The sequence below is a fragment of the Mesoplodon densirostris genome, chromosome 3 (assembly GCF_025265405.1).
Source record: "Mesoplodon densirostris isolate mMesDen1 chromosome 3, mMesDen1 primary haplotype, whole genome shotgun sequence".
NCBI classification, from domain to species: Eukaryota; Metazoa; Chordata; class Mammalia; order Artiodactyla; family Ziphiidae; genus Mesoplodon; species Mesoplodon densirostris.
Genome location: NC_082663.1, coordinates 94,024,663 through 94,043,241, shown reverse-complemented (window position 1 = coordinate 94,043,241; position 18,579 = coordinate 94,024,663). Strand labels below are relative to the sequence as shown.

Genomic DNA, 18,579 nt, shown 5'->3' with positions numbered 1-18,579 from the left:
CCTATGAAGAGGCTCATGTGGTGAGGAACCATGGCCTGCCAACATGCCCGTGAGCAGGTTTGGAAGCAGACCCACCATCCCCAGATTACCAATGCCTGAGGCACAGTTTGAGTACAGCCTCAGAGAGACCCTGAACCAGAATCATTCAGTGAAGCTGCTCCTGGATTCCGGACCCACAGAATCTGTTTGGGATAAATGTTTGTTCTTTTAAGCTGCTAAGTTTTGGAGGTAACATGGCACACAGCAACAGATAACTAATACAGAGACAAAATCTATTATAAACTGGCAGAAGGCAACTTATAGTCTCTATTTACCCCACTTATTGTGAATATCCAAATGACGAGCTGTGCAAATACTACTGTGCTTGTTTTATGAGATATCACCCCAAACCTGGCCAGGGATGTTGCATAATGAATGGTTTATATACCATATTACCTTGCTGGAATCTGAAAAATTTTGAATCTTCAAACACACCTACCCCAAGGGTTTCAGATAAGGCACTGCAAACCTATATTCACTTTTTCTAAAATTCCTTTCCTGATTAACCCCACCTCGGCATATAAGAAACATCATTTCTTGTAAGAATGTCTATACCTCTTAGAATCTCCACCATATAACCCAGTACTTGATTATGAACTGTATTGAATTCTGTTGTTTTATAAGTAAATATTTGTCTTTCCACCTAAAAGTTAAATTTCTTTTAACTCTTTAAACTTCTTTTAATTATGAGGCAAGCTCCATTCCTCATATTAAACCTCAACTGTCATTTCTCATGACATCACCATTTTTAACTGACAGGATTAGTAAAATATTAAAACAGCAAACTTGTGTCTGTCTCTTCTTTCTTCCCCTCCCCCAATTTATTTTACCACCTAGGACTGCATTTGTTAGCATGGGGACTTTTTTGAGTTATATTGGGGTACAATGATTTTAAAACCTCAAGTTTTTAAACATGACTTATATGTTCTGTATAATGTTCAGTTTGTAACTTTTTAAACTGTGCATATAGAGAGGGGTAAGTAGGAAATATAAGAATTGGCTATTTGGGGAGCTTTTTTACTTACAGTATTTAAAAATGCAAGAGTCTGGATGTGAAATTATGTAAATTTCACTCAAATACTTATGAATCAAATCACTGTTGAACGAAAAATTTGTTGCTGTGTAATTATTGTCTTGTGTGCATTTGAAAGAATTAAATATACCCATACTTATGTTTGAAGGAAAAAAAAAAAAAGGCAAGAGTGTTCCCTCTATTTCATCATCCCTACCAGAAATTCTGGGTGCTACTGGGTACACAAGCTCTGAATAAAATCTCCTAAAAGTGAGTTCACAAAGCAATACCTACAATTACAGACACACAGCACTGGTCCAGACCCCCATACACCGTCACACTCAAAACCTGTTTATCTTCATATAACTACCCCAGAACATTATGTAAAAACAGCATCTGAAAGAAAAAGAAACTGGCTCTCTGAGGAATTCTGGAAAATTTGCACATCCTCCAAGTGCCCTTGTAAACAGCAGCAGATGCATGAAATAATCATTATCGGGGGAAAGATCTATTAGCCTCCTGATGATTGGCCCATCTGAAACCTTTCAGCAAAAGAGCAATTTTACCTTTCTACTTTCCTCTCTTGCACCCTCCCTCAGGCAATAAGAAGGGTCACTAATCAGTTTTTAATTTTCTTTCCTGGAGAGATACCAGAATGGAGCTATAAGAATTCAGGATAAAGACTTTACAAATAAAGACCAAGGAAAAACTCTGAGTGATATGAGCTCTAAAACCATGGCCATAACCATAAATTATTCTAGGCCTTTTAAATAAATAAGCATTTTCAAAAAAGCCAAAAAATTAAAATGCAATGCAGTTGGTATCATTCTGAAAAGAAATTCCACATAAGCAAACTCTTTTCCAAATTGGGAGAGGGAAAAAAAAAAAGATTCTTTAGGACAAAAGAGTCTCTCCCTCATAAAATCTACCCAGAAAGAGTTCCACAAATCCAAATGCCAAGACTGCAGAAGGCAATCAAGCCAGATGTAGGCCTAGAAGGACTTAATTTAAGGAGTGGGGGGAGGAGGAAACAGGGAAGGGTTGGGAGCATGGAAGAGATGGGATTGGCAATAAACCTAGATGATTTTCAATAAATTCTGACCTCTTCCCCTATAATCAGCTCTCAGCCCTTCCTCCCTTGCAGGCTTCAAAGAAACTGAGGGTGGGTGAGCACTGAGAAATTACCAGACAGGAAACCAAGAGACAGGGTTCTAGGACCATGTGCTGGGCTCTGGCAAATCACTGCCCCTCCCTGGGTCCCTGTTCCCACAGCTGTGGAATGGGAGGACTGGATTAGATGATTCTAAATGCCCATGCCGAGTCTAGCTTTCCATGGTAAGTGAAAGCCAGTCTGCTGTAACTCATGTCATCTCTTCCACATTCTCCCCGGGTGTCTGCTGCATTTTGGAGCAGCATCACAGGGCTGAATTAACTAAGGATGTGTGACCACACTCAGATTTGGTGCAGAAAACCAGACAGTTGAACTACTGGGCAAAGAATGAGTGGCTGGCAAAAAAAATAAAAAGCAATGACAAGAAACCAATTTGTGTGAAAGATTTTGACACAGAGCTGTGGCATTATCTAGATTCTAGACGTTTGAAATTTTCTTCACAGAGGAAACTGCCTGTAGCCTGCATATCTACTGGGATTTGTCAAGTGTTTGAATACTACCAATTTTAAAATGCACAATCCAGACAAAAGCTGTAAAGCTTCTATTATGCCACTTTCAATACCACTAAGATTTGCTACCATTTCCCTCAGTCATAGGGAATTCTCAATTCCATGAAGCCACAGTTGCTCCCTAGGCTTTAACCTGCAATCACACTAGGTATCCTGGAAGTTCAAGGTTGAAAGGAAGTCATGGGGATCGGGGAGGGTGTGTGCATTCAGAAGTGGTCTTCTAGCCACCTACATTATTTTCCCAGGAGGAGAACACTGCGCATTGCACTCTCAGGACAAATCTCTAGCAAATTCTCAGTTGCCAAGTAATAGAGGAAATCCACATACCTATTTAAATGACATTAACTTTTTGAACATGCTACATCTTCACCTACCAAAACTAACAAAGTTATTCATAAAACATATGCTAATACTCTTTTCCAGCCCTCCATCAAGTGATTTACAGAGAGAGCCTGGAAGGACCAAAGGCAAATCCTTTACACAACATAAACAGCAACACTCAAAAGCTTATACAGAAAAGATTTTGGAAATCTAAATATTCAACAACCAAGGTTTCAAGTTACAAAAGCAATAGCAGCATGACTAAAACAATCCTTCTATCAGTCTTTCTTCAAATATGACAAATATTTACTGAGCACCACCATGTGCCCGCCACTCTTCTAGGTGCTCAGGGATTTAAAAGTGAATAAAATATACAATACTTAACTGCCACCAGGAAGTTTACAGGAAATTTTGCTCAAAATATTAAATGTCAAATTTGTTTTAACTGGGAGTGTTTTCTCTGCTGAATTACACACACCTGCCCTGCCAAGGAATTAGTAAAACTAAACAAGATGCATAGATAGGCATGTCAATCAATGGAACAGAACTGGGAGTCCAGAAATTAACCTTTATATTTATTGTCAATTGATTTTTGATAACAGTGCCAAGACAATTCAATGGGAAAAAATCGTTTTTTCAACAAATGAGCTGGGACCACTGGATATCCACATGCAAAAGAATGAAGAATGGATCATAGACCTAAATGTAAGAGCTAAATCCATAAAACTCTTTAAAAATATACAAGTAAATCTCCATAACCTTGGCATAGGCAATGGCTGCTCAGATATGACTCCAAAAGCGCAGGAAACAAAAGGATAAATTGGACTCCATCAAAATTTAAAACTTTTGTACATGAAAGGACACTGTCAAGAAAGTAAAAAAAAAAAAAAAACCCATGGGAGAAAACATTTTCAAATCAAGTATCTGACAAAATACTTGTATACAGAATACATATATGTGTATATATATATATATTTTTTAAACACTTATACTCAATGATAAAAAGAAAAATAAGCCAATTTTTTAAACTAGCAAATAGATATTTCTCCAAAGAAGATATACAAATGGCCAATAAGGACATGAAAAGATGCTCAACGTCACTATTTTTCAGGAAAATGAAAATCAAAATGACAATGAGATACCACTTCACATCCAAAAGCGTAGTTATAATCAAAAAGAGTAAAACAAGTGTTGGTGAGAATGTGGGGAAACTGAAGCTCTTAGACATTGCTAGTGGGGATGTAAAATGGTGCAGCCACTGTGGAAAACAGTTTGCAAGTTCCTCAAACTGTTAAACCTATGACCCAGCAATTCCACTCCTAGGTACATATGCAAGAGAAATTAAAACACATGTCCACATAAAGACTTACACATGAATCTTCATAGCAAAATTATTTATAATACCAAAGTCCATCAACTGATGAATGGACAAATATGGTATATCCATGCTATGGACTATTATTCAGCAAAAAAATGGCTGAAATACTGATACATACATTATGAATGAAACTTGAAAACATTATGCAAAGTGAAGCCAGTCACAAAAGACCATATATTATACGAATCCATTTATATGAAATGTCCAGAATATGCAAACCTGTAGAGGCAGAAAGATTAGTGGTTGCCTAGCAGGAGCAGGTAAGAGGGTTGGGAGGAAATGAGGAGTGACTGCTAATAAGTATAAGGTTTCTTTGTGGAGTAATGAAATGTTCTAAAATTGATTGTGATGTGGTTGCACCACTCTGTAAATATATGAAAAGCCATTGAATTGCACACCTTAAATGGGTGACTCGTATGGTCTGTGATTTATATCTCAATAAATCTGTTTTTAAAAATTAAATGAGAAATTAAGGAGTCAAGGAGGTACACTACTTGTACCAGGGAACCTAGAAAGTAAAGAGGTGAAAGATGTCTTTTCTTTCTCAGATTCATTGCCTATGTCGATCTGGAAGTACTTTTCTTATTCAGATTAATTCACCCAGTCAACAATCCTTCATCGATTCCTTAGGAACTCAGCTTGACTTGGGGATCCCATGAAAAAGATATAGTCCCCTCCCTCAAGGCTTTCCATCTCTAGTAACAACAGCTCCCTCTCATTAGGCACAGGGCTGAGGGTTTCACGTGCAGTATCTCAGGATAAGCTGGAGAGCTTGAGCCTAATTTTACAGATGAGGAAGCTGACTCTGAGGGTAAGTGACTTGACCACATTTACGGCACTAACACATGGAAAGGAGACCTGAAGCCAGATTCTTCTATGACCTAGACCCACTCTCTCTTCATCTTACTATACTGCTCCCAGGGCAAGGTGGGCAGGAAAGTACGGAAACTCCTGCAATGAAATGCAGGCCTGATTCAGGTCAGGAGAGGGCCTCTCCAGTGCTTCACCAAGGAGAAGTCTTCAGAGAAGGTGGCATTTGAGCAGCACCCTGCTTGATGAGAGCTGGGACTTCACTCAAACAAGATGAGGTGGGGTGGGGCTTTCCCGGCAGAAAAAGACCAGGGTGAGAGGGAGTGTGGAGAATTCAGACTAGAAAGCAGCTTGATCTGGCTAGAATCCGTGAGAGGTATATGGTAGCAGTGGGAGGAAGGTCAGATAGAGGTGGGGTCCGATCATGAAGGGCCATCATGCTCAGGAATATAAATTAAGCCACGGAGGTTGAGAAGCCGTGGGAGTATCCAAGCCAGGGTGAGAAAGGCCACACTAGAGGCAGTCACAGGGGATCATGCTGGTGGCTACTACAGGTGTCCAGCTGCAAACTGAGAGTGGTCCAGATCAGAGCAGGAGCAATCAGAGGAGGGGAGAAGAGATGAATCTGGAATATATTTAAGAGGTGGAATTACAACACCTGGAAGTGGAAATTTAAGGAGAGCCCAGGTGCCAGAATCCTGACCAGAGGGGCAGAGGGCCAATAGCACCCACAACTCCTACCTTTCCTCCTGACTGAACCCCTCCCCCAGCTGCCAGTTGCCTTGGGAAAATGGATTCCACCCCCACCCAGTCCCAGGGAGAATCTGTTGCCCTAAAGGTGATCCCATTGCCATTATAGCTCAAGAATGGCCACAAGACTTGTTCTGCTAAAAGACACAAGGGAAAGTCTGATGGGGAACTTGGGGAGAAGGAGTCTTCTCTCCTTTCTGAAGAAGAGCCTGTCTCTACTCCCAACTCACATATTGCCATGTGCAAATATTGTCTCTAGAACCATTACCCATCTGCATATGACCCCGTCTCCCAAGATGACAGAGCCCAGAAGAGATGGAGAGAAGCTGGGAACCTGATGTGAACAAATAAGCTTCCTCACGTTAAGAGAATCTGCAATGGAATCTCTGCAACCGAGAATCAAAGCATCTTAACTGATGAAGACGGAGAGTGGCCTCATTCGCCAAACTAGGCAGCACAAGAGGAGAGAGTCTGGAGCAAACAGAAGGGCTTAGACATCTAGTGGGACCTCCAGTAGGCAATCAGAAATACAAGTCAGGTAAGAGTGAGGAAGTCTGGACTAGGGGTACAGATGTGAAGTTTCAGCATCCCAGTGGTAGCTGAGGCAACGTGAATAAAAATACAGAGATCTGAAAAGTCACTGGTATCTATGGATATCTAACCACCACTGTTCCCCCACTTCTAACAACCACCCATGCCTCTCAGAGAGCCAGTGTCACTTTGGGCAGGGGTGGGGGATTAGATATCCCAAACTGGAATTCAGAAAAAAAATTATTAGCAAATAATAGATCACACATAATGATAGCTATCATTTATTGAGCACCTCTTATCCTATGTATGAGCCTAAAATTCTTTTCTCAGATTTGCACAGTCATCCCATGAGGCAGTTATCACACTCCTCAGCTTACAAATGAGGAAAGGAAGGCTAGTTCAAAGAAGAGTCCTGTGGTCCATCACAAGACCAACAATTTCATGGTAAACCAGGATTTAAACACAGGGCAGGATAGGGGAAGGGGAGAGATTGAAGATGACCACACGGCACCCCAGTTAGGAGGCTGGTTGGTGCAAAGTGGGAGCAGTGAGGATGGTGGATAAAAACCAATTTTGACAAGTGATAATTAAGGCAGCAGAGGCTCTAAGACCGCTTCTCAAACACGGCTCTGAATGAAGGGCAAAATGGGACGTGAGTGGTTTAAAAACTCAAACGGTCTCGGTGAGCTAGCTCAGGAACTTGACCTCCATGCACGTCACTGTTCCTATGGAAAGCTGTATTCTACACAAGGTACTTTCTACCCAACTTCCAGGACGCTGTGCCCACAGAGTTGGTAGCGCTCAGCATCACTAACTGCGCTTCCTCACGTGCTCAGAACGTGGCATTTCTCGACAATCTGCTGCCATATTTGGTTCCCTCCTTGGTCTCAGTCGGCTGATTCCTCCTCTGCCATCTGACCTTTTGGTCACTGACCATGGGGGCTAGCACTCAGCACCTCTCGGGTTTCCCTGCCTGCCACATCTCCCTCGTTTTAACTTCCACTTGGCATGTCAGTATCCTTGAAAACAAACTTCTTACCCCTTTGGAAGCCACTGCCAGGCCCTCTCATGACTTCAGTGATTACTGGGAGAGCCTCTGCAGAGAGCCATCTCAGCCTTTGGGGATTCAGCAAGAGTGTTTAGTTACAGAGAAATGGATTAACAACAGGCGGCACTAAGGAAAAGTGACTGTTTCACTTTAAAAAAAAAAAAAAAAAAAAAGGAAATCATGGTTCAGAGGGCACAGGAATGCAATCCACATTTCTGAGAATGCTACAGACTCTCCCAAGTGTGGTAACAGGCTTTCTGAGTCACAAACTAAACTGGCTGGTTCCTGACCTTAACACACCTAGTCGAGACCCAAACAAGTGATAACAGAGGCCTGGTTAAACTTAACATGTGAGACTTAGAAACAAATCCTGCTACGCAGGAGCAAACGTCAGTTACTCTTACCACCCAAAGCAGGCTAACCAAGAGCATTATGGATAAGCTGTACGCGTGGCTAAAATATCAGAGACAAAGCTCGGTCAAAGCAGTCAACCCCAGAGAAGCTGCAGGGTTATGACAAATCTGATGTCTGATGTGTCCTGTTTATAACAGGCCTGCGTCGGAATGAAAAACTTAACATTTGTCATAAAAACCCAGTATTTAACTTCTTGACCCTGTGTTTTCCATTATGCCTAAGAGCAGTGTCAGATGAGGTTCAGGAGTAAAATGGGTGGTACAGCAAGATTAAAAATTATACCAATGGTCCCTGATTGTGTAAACCCACACTGTGAAACCAACTGATACTGTTCTCAATGGTTTACAGAATAGGGGACAAGGAAGAAAAGCAAAGTGTGAGGATCTATTATCCATTCGTGAAATACGCCCTTCTTCCAAAAGACTCTCAAGCTACAAGGGGAAAGTTATACTTTTTAAAAAGAGAGAGAGAGGGAAGGATTCAGTAGTTACTTCTACACTACAAAGATGTTGGTAACCCATGTTTTCTAAAATGGCCGCTAGTCAGCTCTTCAATGTGTTACATGCACTCAGTCCACTGCACCATCTCATTTTCTACCCATTATCAATATAAAAATTAGAGTATCTTGGCAACAGATTTTTCACAGTGAGATTCTCTTTATTCTAGGTCTTTTTGAGTAAAAATAAAATGGCAAAGGAACCTCATTATCCAGAAGATTTTCAATATGGCCTATTCCAACAGTAACACTCCATTCATTCTTCTATTCAAATTACAGTGAATAAGCATCTATTACATGTGGTGTACAGCTCTAGCTGCTGGGGATCATGGGCGAGGTCTTTCAGGCTCCTGGGGGAGACAGACGTGTCCAGAAATAACGCCTGCAGTGTGGTAAGGGCTATAATAAGAAGCGTGCAGGACACTGACAAGCACTTAACTTTGCCAGGGCACGCCGGGTCTAAGTCTTTCTAGCAGATGGGATGCTCAGTTCAAGTCCTAAAGGAGGAGCTCAGATGAGCGTGTGCTTAGGGAAACACAAAACAGTACCACTCAGTGGGAATCCCAAGCATAAGGCACAAGCAAGTCTGGTATGTTTGTGAGACTGAGCAGTTGTGCGTGCCCATATAGAGCAAGTCGTTTGGGTAGGCACACAGAACTGCTGAAGGCCTAGAGCAGGTAGGGTGGCAAATCAGACAGTGAAGGGTGGACTTTATATGCAGACAGGAATGAAGCACTAAAAGAAGAAGGAGAGGATGAGGAACGGAGGAGAAAGAATCTAGACCAACATTTTCTGAGGGCTTACCACATGCAAGGCACCTTGAACTTATGAAGTGGGTATGACTTTGTTCCCATTTTACAGACGGGGAAATTGAGATTCAGAGAAGAAAAGTATCTTTCTGGAGGCCCCACAACTAATAAGTAATCAGTGGAGCCAAAATGTAAATCCAGGTGGTCTGATGCTACAGCCCATGCTTTTCATCACTTCAGTATATTGCTCCTAGTCTAAGAATATTAAGCAAGTTAAAGACACAGATTTCATATTGTTTTCACTGACCTATAAGGCACATGACTCACTCCTCCAAAAGAGAAAAAAGAAGGCATCCAAAAGTCAGTTTGCATCCAATGTGTACCAAATAAAGAAGAATAAAGGAAACTGCTACCCTCCACAGCAGTGGTTCTCAAATGAGGATGATTTTGCCCATCAGGGGACATTTGGCAACATCTAGGCATATTTTTGGTTGTTACAACTAGGCAAGAGGTGCTACTGGCATCTCATGGGAAGAGGCTACAAATACTGCTAATTATCCTGCCATGGAGCAGACAGCATCCCACAACAAAGAATCGTCTGGCCGGACTAAGATACAACCTGACACAAACCACTGAAGAAAAGATGAGTTTCCCATCTTGTTTTGTAATACAAATAACCAACCATTGTCCATACAGCTAATGGACAGTCGAGTCTGGACTTTTGACCCTGCAACTTAGATTTAACTCTATCGCCATCTGCTACGGTCTGAACGTTTGTGCCCTCCTGAAATTCATATGTCGGAAACTTAACTCCCAAGGTAATGTTTTTTAGGAGGTGGGGCCTTTGAGATTAGTGCCCTTATTTTATTTTATTTTTTTTTGCGGTACGCGGACCTCTCACTGTTGTGGCCTCTCCCGTTGCGGAGCACCGGCCTCCGGACGCGCACGCTCAGCGGCCATGGCTCACGGGCCCAGCCGCTCCGCGGCATGTGGGATCTTCTCAGACCGGGACACGAACCCGTGTCCCCTGCATCGGCAGGCGGACTCTCAACCGCTGCGCCACCAGGGAAGCCCAGCACCCTTATTTTTAAAAAAAGGCCAAAAGGGCTCCCTAGGCCCTTTTGCCACATGAGGATACAACAAGTTTTCAACCTGGAAGAGGGCCCTCACCTGACCATGCTGGCACCCTGATCTCAGACTTCCAGCCTCTAGAACTATGATAAATAAATTTCTCTTGTTTATGAGCCACCAAGCCTGTGGTATTTTCTTATAGCAGCCTGAACAGACTAAGACACCACCCATGCTCAAAAGAAACAAAAGCTCTGCATTAGTTTAAGTTTAGTTCAAAGTTCGTTTAAGCTTAACATTACAGAATTCAAGGACAATTACACTAACGGGGCTGCAAAAAGTGTGATTCACCATCAACCAAGAAAAGTATAAGTCCCTATAAAAGGATAGCTAGCCATTACCTGCTAGAGGTAACAAACAATTCTTTCCCCATTATATTGCTTTTAAATCGCTTTTAAACCATAAATGATAAATGACATTTTTAATAATTTTTTTCAAGAAAAACTTCCTGTAAAATTGAGGGGGCATTTAAGTCTGAGGATGTAATGTAAAACATGGTATTTATAGGTAATAAGGCTGTATTGTATAATTGAAATTTGCTAAGAGAATAGAACTGAACTGTTCTCGACAACAAAAAAAGGTAAATATGTGAGGTGATGGACATGTTAATTAACTCAATGGTGGGATGGTGGGAATCCTTTCACAATATATATGTATATTATATCATCACGTTGCACACTTTAAATATATTACAGTTTCATTTTCAATTATACCTCAATAAAGCTGAAAAAAATACTTTCAATCATTTTTTAAAAACAAAAAAATTATGAAGTAGCATTTATACAGTAGCTGATCTTAAACAGTCACAACATGGATATCATATCTGAATTTTAGAAATCTAGATGCAGTGTGGAAGAGGGGTACTTCTATCCCAGTCACATCTAATTTACTAATTTACTAACCACAGCCTAATTTACTAACTACAGTCAATCTTATATTAACAGAAATGTTGGTGTATGATTACTTGCTTCAACCTATGTTTATAAGGTCCCTGACTGTGTACCTTATGTAGTTGATATTAAAAGATATAGATATACACTTAATATGATTAGTGAAAAACTATTGTTTTTCACTTTTTCCAAATTTTCTCAGATGTTTTCTTTACCAGTCCAAATGGAGTGAAAATTACAATCCTTGGTAAGGGAGACGCATATAATTTAAGTCCCCAACTTCTGTTTTTCTAGTTTATTAGGAAGTTTCTGATCAAAACATCAAAATTGACTCATAATATTCCCTCAGGAACCTCAGGATGATTAGGAAGTAACTTCATTTAAAAGTTAATGGATGAATTTAACTTTGTGAATTGTATGCTGTATCTCAATAAAGCAGTTTTTTTAAAAAGTTAATGGAATTTCCATCTTGCTGTCATATTGGTTTCATTAATTTAGTCAAATACATTGAGGGAAAAATAAGCACCTCAGTGTTTATTACATTACTACTCAGAGGACTAAAATCTTGCTGAAATGAAAATACTAATCTAGTTCACATTTGCAGCAGCAATTATGAGGACTAAATCATCAAACCTTGTGATTTTTTTACCTAAAAATCTTTTGCTAATCAAGTGACAACTTATAAAAAGTAGTCTGAGCCACATTCAAGTTTTGCTATCTAAGAGAACAAAAAGAAGGATCTCTACCTCCCCCAGGACATAACAAACGTTTCCCTGAACAAACACTGCTCAAAAAACCAAGAGACCAACCACAGCAGAAATTCTTACTAAAATAAACAACAGAGATAGCAGCAGAGAACAAACAGCTAAAAGCTATTGTGTGGCTCAACACACAACCAATAACATTCAGTTTATATAAACTTGGGTTTTTAAATCTTGCATAGGGCTCAAACTACGAACTGCACGCAAAAGACTTTCTGCTTGACAAGGTGAGGTTAGCTCTAAAGCAATTTAAGAAGGCAAATTGCTACATCACATTAGTATGAATACAGACACTGGGTTTTATTTTTCTAATTATTTCTGAAACAGAAAATTATTTTCCATTTAAATGCTACTCATCTTAACACATAAGATGTGTAACTATTGTCTTCAGGCTGAAATGCTTTCCATGGGACCAAACACATTCATTTTTTTTTTTAAGTCGATGAAAAACTTTGATCTGAATTGCAGAAAAATCACTTCATAACTAACTTTTCAATGAGCAATTTGGTGCTTAAAGAAATCCAGAGAGTGTTTTTCAAAATAGCACACAGAAAAAAATGTTTTACCAAGCTTCTCTCATATGTTTTCTACTTAAATTTACTACAATTAATTTCCTTTAACCTACAATGCATTATTATAACAGTAATGCTAGCAAATTCTTACGTAACCATTTAGGAATCAGTAAAATTCCTTCCATTAAGGGATGAAATATGTGAATAATTTTACCACAAAATTAGATATCTTCATTTGAGATAGAATGTGAAAAGGGGTCATCTCAAAATAAATATTAGATAATATTTTTGAAAAAAGATTTTTCTATTTTAATTTCGGGGAAAAAATGTCACATGCTTAACTTCGACTTTAATTAGTAATAATCAAAATTATCAAGAGTACTATCCTGGGGGGAAAACACTGTAATAGTAGTTATTGGCTATTAAGTTTGGAGTAATTGCTTACTATTTCATTTACAAACTAAAGTAGGAGTTAAAGAAAAAAATAATAATAATAAAGCAGGAGTTAAAGAAAATGCCAAGTATGTACAGAACAATAATATACACATATTCATTCAATGTTTGAATACCATCTACGTGCAAGATGCTGTTCATACGTTATACCATTTGTAAATATATATATGTGTTTAATTTAGTACATACCACAAGCAGATAGGTGCTTAACACATGCATTTTATGGTAGCATGGTAGTTACAGATAATGTGGTTAACTTCAGCAGACATCTGTGTTACACATATGGCCATCAAAATAATTGTGGCATGCTTTTGTGACACTGAAAGAGGGCAAGCCTGTTGCAAAATGATTACTTCCAACAAAAGCATGCTTAAATTATTGTTCAGTTAAATGGCACATATCCAAAATAACAGCATTATAAAGTTGCTATTGCATTTGAATCCCTCACCAATTTTCGACCTATTTGTAAAACAAGATAAGCACCATCAGGATATAAAAAGTAATTATGGATCAGGATTTTTAATTCATGTTTCTTTGACAAAATTATTCCATTTGATTCTGAGTCTTGGCTGCTCTCGTGACAGAATAATGTACATGTTCCACAAGTGACAGGAGTAGGGCTTTCATGATTAAATAGGAAGCTCACACACCAGATGACTTTAGACTTCAGAAAGACTTCTATGTTTTTTTAGTAACAGATCATCAGTTATTTTTCGCTAATTGTTTCGAAGCCAAAGAGAATCTATGTATTATCAAAACTGTATGATTTTTTTTTACTTTTGTCTATTTTGTGCTCACAGTACTCCAAGCAATGTTATGTCATCTTGTAAAGTAAGTTCTTTTCCTGATTTCATAGGGGTGGGGGGGGGGGAATTGGGAGTTGGAACATAAAGAGCTAAAAATATACAATGAACACTCTCCCCCCGCAAAGAGTCTTTTATTGTCCTTAAAAGGAAACACTAAATGAGAATCTGATTGACTTTTGCTTATTACAATTACAGGAGAAACAATATTCAAAACCTAAAGGGTTTCCTAAAGGGTTAACTGTATCTTGTGGCTTTAATTGATCATTTTTGCCCTCTTTCTCTGGCAAAAAAAAAAAAAAAAAAAAAAAAATGACAGCTGTGAAATTAAAATTCTGTACACCAAGAACGGTTATAACAAAGCTGAAGCTTTTGGCCAAGAACACTTACTCTAGTGTGCATAAAGCTATGTAAAATCTGATTCACACAAGGAAATGCCCAGAGCCTACGCCATTAGGATTAACTTCTGAGATGACAAGACTAGGACAAGACAATTGGCAGCCTGAACTTGATTTCTCAGACAGCCTCCTTGGCGGGGGGAGGGGGACGGTTTCCCTTCATCAGACTCAGCTGCTGAGGTATCTAAAATGCCTAAATGATTTAAAACTGAAGGAGAAAGGGGAACAAAACACTCGGGATTTCGATCATCTCTAGGTAGCTACGCTGTTGCGAGAGAAAAACTAGCGCGCAGGCGCGTCGGTCAGGTTGTCAACCGTAAACATAAGAGCTCGCCAAAATTAAGGAAGTGAATGTCTGCAAGCTCCCACAGCCTTTTTGTTTGGGTTCTCTAGGTTAATACCAGTAATTGCATTATAATGACCTACGAAGAGGCGCAAAGTTATTATCTCGTTTGGAGAGATGTTTACTTAAATGTTGGGATAAACCAGGTGGCTTTTGGAAAAGGAAATTATTTTCCGGCCAAACTTAGCATTACCCAACCACAAATACAGGCGACACAATCACAACCACCCAATAAATGTGTTTCAACGAGTGAATTATTTTACTTCCCCAATAATCCTATCAAGAAAAAAGGTCTTCAACAAAGCCGAGGGAGATCGTGCCTTCAACACTGTATGCTGCCCGTACAATCAATTCTGCGCCTCTTTGGGAGCTGCGGGGGCCTTAAACACTTTTGGAGGAAAACGACGTAAGGAAGTTTGGGTCTCAGCTGCAGAACGGTGCACTGCAGCTGAGAGCTGGTGCTTGGACCCTCCTACGAGGCGTCAAACTTACTTTCCTTTATGAAGGACTCAAAGTTAACTCACCCTGACACGTCCACTCTCCACCTGAGCGCGGGGGGCAGCTGCCGTTCGTTCCCACCGTGCACAGACGCCACCGCCGTCCGCCCCGCCCGGGTGACAGTCCTGGGACAAAGCCGCGGAACCCCCGAGCCTGCCCGGCTACGCACCCCGACCCCGAACATGCCCCCGGCCCGCGCCTACCTTGATGCCCTGCTGCTGGGTGGTGAGGGTTAACTTGGATTCATTCAGAAGCAAAACTTCGCAGTAAAATTCTTCCGGAACAGCGCAGAAACAGCCCATGTCGGCTGTGGCCGGCCTCAGCCAGGGGAGAAAGCTGCGACCCAGGCGCCGAGCCGCCCCCTCCCCTCAAGCGCGAGGCATTAAGTTATTGTCCGCACCGCGGCGAGGGCGTGAGGACCAGTTCCCGGCGGGGTCCAGCGCGGCGCGGACCAGCCGCCCGGCGCGGACGTAAGGTAAGGAGGGCGGGGAAGCCCGGGAGAGAGTCAGCGCCCGCGAGCGGCCAGGGAAGCGCCTGAGGAACTGGGCGCAGAGGGCGGCGGCGCGTCCCCGCGCATCCTGCGGCTCCGGCTCCTCCGAAGGCGGGGGTGCCGCGGCCTCAACCGCAGCCCTGGGGACGACAAAAATCTCCTGTCAAAGGGGACAAGAGGCAAGAAAAGGGAGGGACGAGAGCTCTAGGCCGTCCCAGTACTTGGAAGCCCCTAGAAGCTCTGCAGCCGCCTCCACCCACGCCCTCCTGGAGCGCTGGCGCCACGCACCGGCCTCCTCTCTGCCTCCGGGGTCCTCAGCGGACGCGCACTTCCAGCTCCGACCCCACCCCGCAGCCCCCGGTCCGGTCCGCCGACTGGGGAGCACTCGTCTGTTCCTTTGTGTCAGGGGTACCCACGACGTCCCGGCCCCACTGCAGGGGCAGTGGCGAGGGTCGTCACTCAGTCGGCTACCTCCACCTCCACCTCCCCAACCCGCGGCCACCGAGAAGCCCGAAAAGGGTCGGAAAGGGCTTCGGGCTCCTTACCACGACCGGCGAGTGGAGGTCAGCTCGTCGCGAGGCGCAGCTCCCGTCTGGGGATCCCCGAGTTCATCACGGGGTTACGTGTGGCCAAGTTGAAGCTTTCCCTCCGAGAACCCCCTGCCTGGGTGGCGGAGTGCTGCTTCCCCGGGAGATTCAGAGAAGCGGGCAGTCAGGGGACTTGCGGGCGGAGGAGCGGGCGCCCCGGCTGGGAACGCGGCCGGAGGGCTGGTGGGGTTTGCCCTGGGCGCGCCAGGCCGCAGCGGCTCCCGGGAAAGTTCTCTTGGCGGTGCAAGGGATGGCGCCCCGGGCGGGAGTAGCCCAGGTGTAGCTGGGCCGGGCCCGGGCGTCTGCAAAAGGCCCTGGAGCGAAGGGGGGACCCAGTGGCCGGGAAGGGGGCGCCCCTTCTGGGCGGGGTCTCGGCCGGGGATGTAGGGTGGAGCGGAGGTGGTCAAATGGCGAGGTGCGGAGAGGTCCGCACAGGAACCTGCGCGACGCGGGAGCGGGTCCGCCTAGCCGTCGCGGGCCCTGGCCCGGCTAGCTGTATCGGTTTCCCGGGGAGACTTGCTCTAGGAAGGCAGGCGCAGCGAGGGTCGGACCTTGGCTTTCCGCGCTCCTAGTCCCACGCCCTCCGCGGGACCGGCTGTGTCCAGGATTGGCGGGCACAATAGCTCTGAGGCTGCAGTGCCCCCTGGTGGGAACTCGTGTCCGTGCACAAGCAACCGAGGCTGAGGAGCGGGTGAGGCAAGGCCCCCGCTGGCCTTCGGAGCAGGTGCAGTTTGTGCACTCATGCTGGGAACCAGAAGCAAGTTAATGCAAGTGAAATAGGAGACACAAGGGGAGGACGCGGGCCGAGGAGAACGCGGGCCAGGATGGACGGTAGGCCTCCCAGAAATCTCCTCTACTTTACATTGAGTATTAGAAAGAGCGAGAGTTTGGGTATCAGACCGTTTTGAGTTCTCTCCTCTACCACTTTTAAACTACAGAGCCCAAGTGTGAAAAATTTGCTTAAAGCCTAGGACGCTACTACTTAAAAAAACAAAAAACAAAAACCACCTGACATCCACAGCACAGTAGAATGATAGAATGGAAATGCACAATGCAACTTTAGAAGGAATTTCCTCCCATAGTGGTTTGCCACAAAGGACCTTCTGTAGAAAGCCTCCTTCCCTGTTGTCTCAGCCCCATCTAAACATAAATTAGCACAACCCCCAAAGCGTGATAAACCCACTGTTTGGTATGAACTTTACCTAAAGCTAGGAATCAAACCCTGCTTTATCTTTCAAACTTACTGTGAAATTGAAGCAGATTTCGAAATTCTAACCAAATTCTGTGTCCAACTTTGGGTTGCACTGGCAAAGTTTTGCCTCCTGTGAGCTGACATCTTATTATTCTAGATTTTAGTGTCTTTACTTGGGGAAGCTTTTCTTTTCTGTAATATAATTCCTCACACAAATTACCAAATGTGACTGAAAGATTGCATAACAGACTTTCATTCTTTACCACAATATCCAATAGAGCCACCTAAGCTTACAAAAACAAAAGATAAGGCCCAAGTGTAATCATTTGCTTGCCAGTTTTGAGTTTTGCTGCCCCCTGTTTTATGTTCTTTAATTTTGTGATTTTGTTCCGCTTTACCTCCAGTGGTAATGGAAAGGCTGGGGGTTTGGGGTGGGGCAGGGATTCTGTTCTAGGCTCCTCACAAGGGAAAGTACAAAACCATGGAGTCCTGTACATATGACAGCCTTTTCTGGATGACACATTTTCTTTTCCATGTCTTTATTGGGATGGAGAAAACAAAATCCACTTAACACAAAATTAGAGTTTCCTGGAGAAAATAGGAATTCCACAGGTGTTTTGTTGTTGTTGTTAAATAGCCTATTGAGCTATGGAAACCAAGCAACACACTGTGGGGCCTTCCTGGGAACAGACCCCACCCTCATGTCCCCTCGCCTCTTGTTTATATTATAGAAAAGCTTTAGTCTCCTAGGCCTTCCCCAAGTTCCAAAGGGAAAATTTAATCAGAGAAGTGAGAAAATGCAGAAACAGAGGAAAACAGTGAAGCAAGACAAAATAATAATAGTTTAGCCATAAAACAAAGGACCTTTAGTTCCTCCTCAAGGGCTTATAGATAATGTTCTGAGCCATATCCTTGAGTTGTTTTGAAGATGCTAAAATTCCCACCAGGTGGAAGAAGTTAACTGCATGTAGACCCCAGACCAGTTCAAACCAGAAGGTTGGTGATGTTAACTTCTGAAACACCACCCTGTTACCTCACCACCAACCATTCAGAAGGATATCCACCCTCTCCCTCACCTTGTCTTTAAAAACCCTTCCAGGAAAGCCATCGGGGAGTTCAGGTCTTTGTGATCATGAGCTGCCCGTTCTCCTTGCTTGGCCCTATGTTGGGTGCCTTGCAATAAACACTGAACTTTCATTCACCATAACCTGGTCAGGAGATTGACTTTACTTTGGGTGGGCTAGAAGACCCAAGTCTGGTTCAGGAACACTATAACTGGCACACAGTAAACTGTGT

At 42.8% G+C, this 18,579-nt stretch overlaps 1 protein-coding gene across 1 annotated transcript in view; it reads right to left on the bottom strand.

The window, feature by feature from the left end:
• Positions 1–15,316, bottom strand: part of EPB41L4A (erythrocyte membrane protein band 4.1 like 4A) — a 256,576-nt gene extending 241,260 nt beyond the window's left edge. The window contains exon 1 of the mRNA XM_060091850.1: positions 15,218–15,316. Within this exon, the coding sequence (XP_059947833.1) occupies positions 15,218–15,316 (99 nt within the window). The remainder of the gene's footprint in view (positions 1–15,217) is intronic.
• Positions 15,317–18,579: the final 3,263 nt, after the last annotated feature.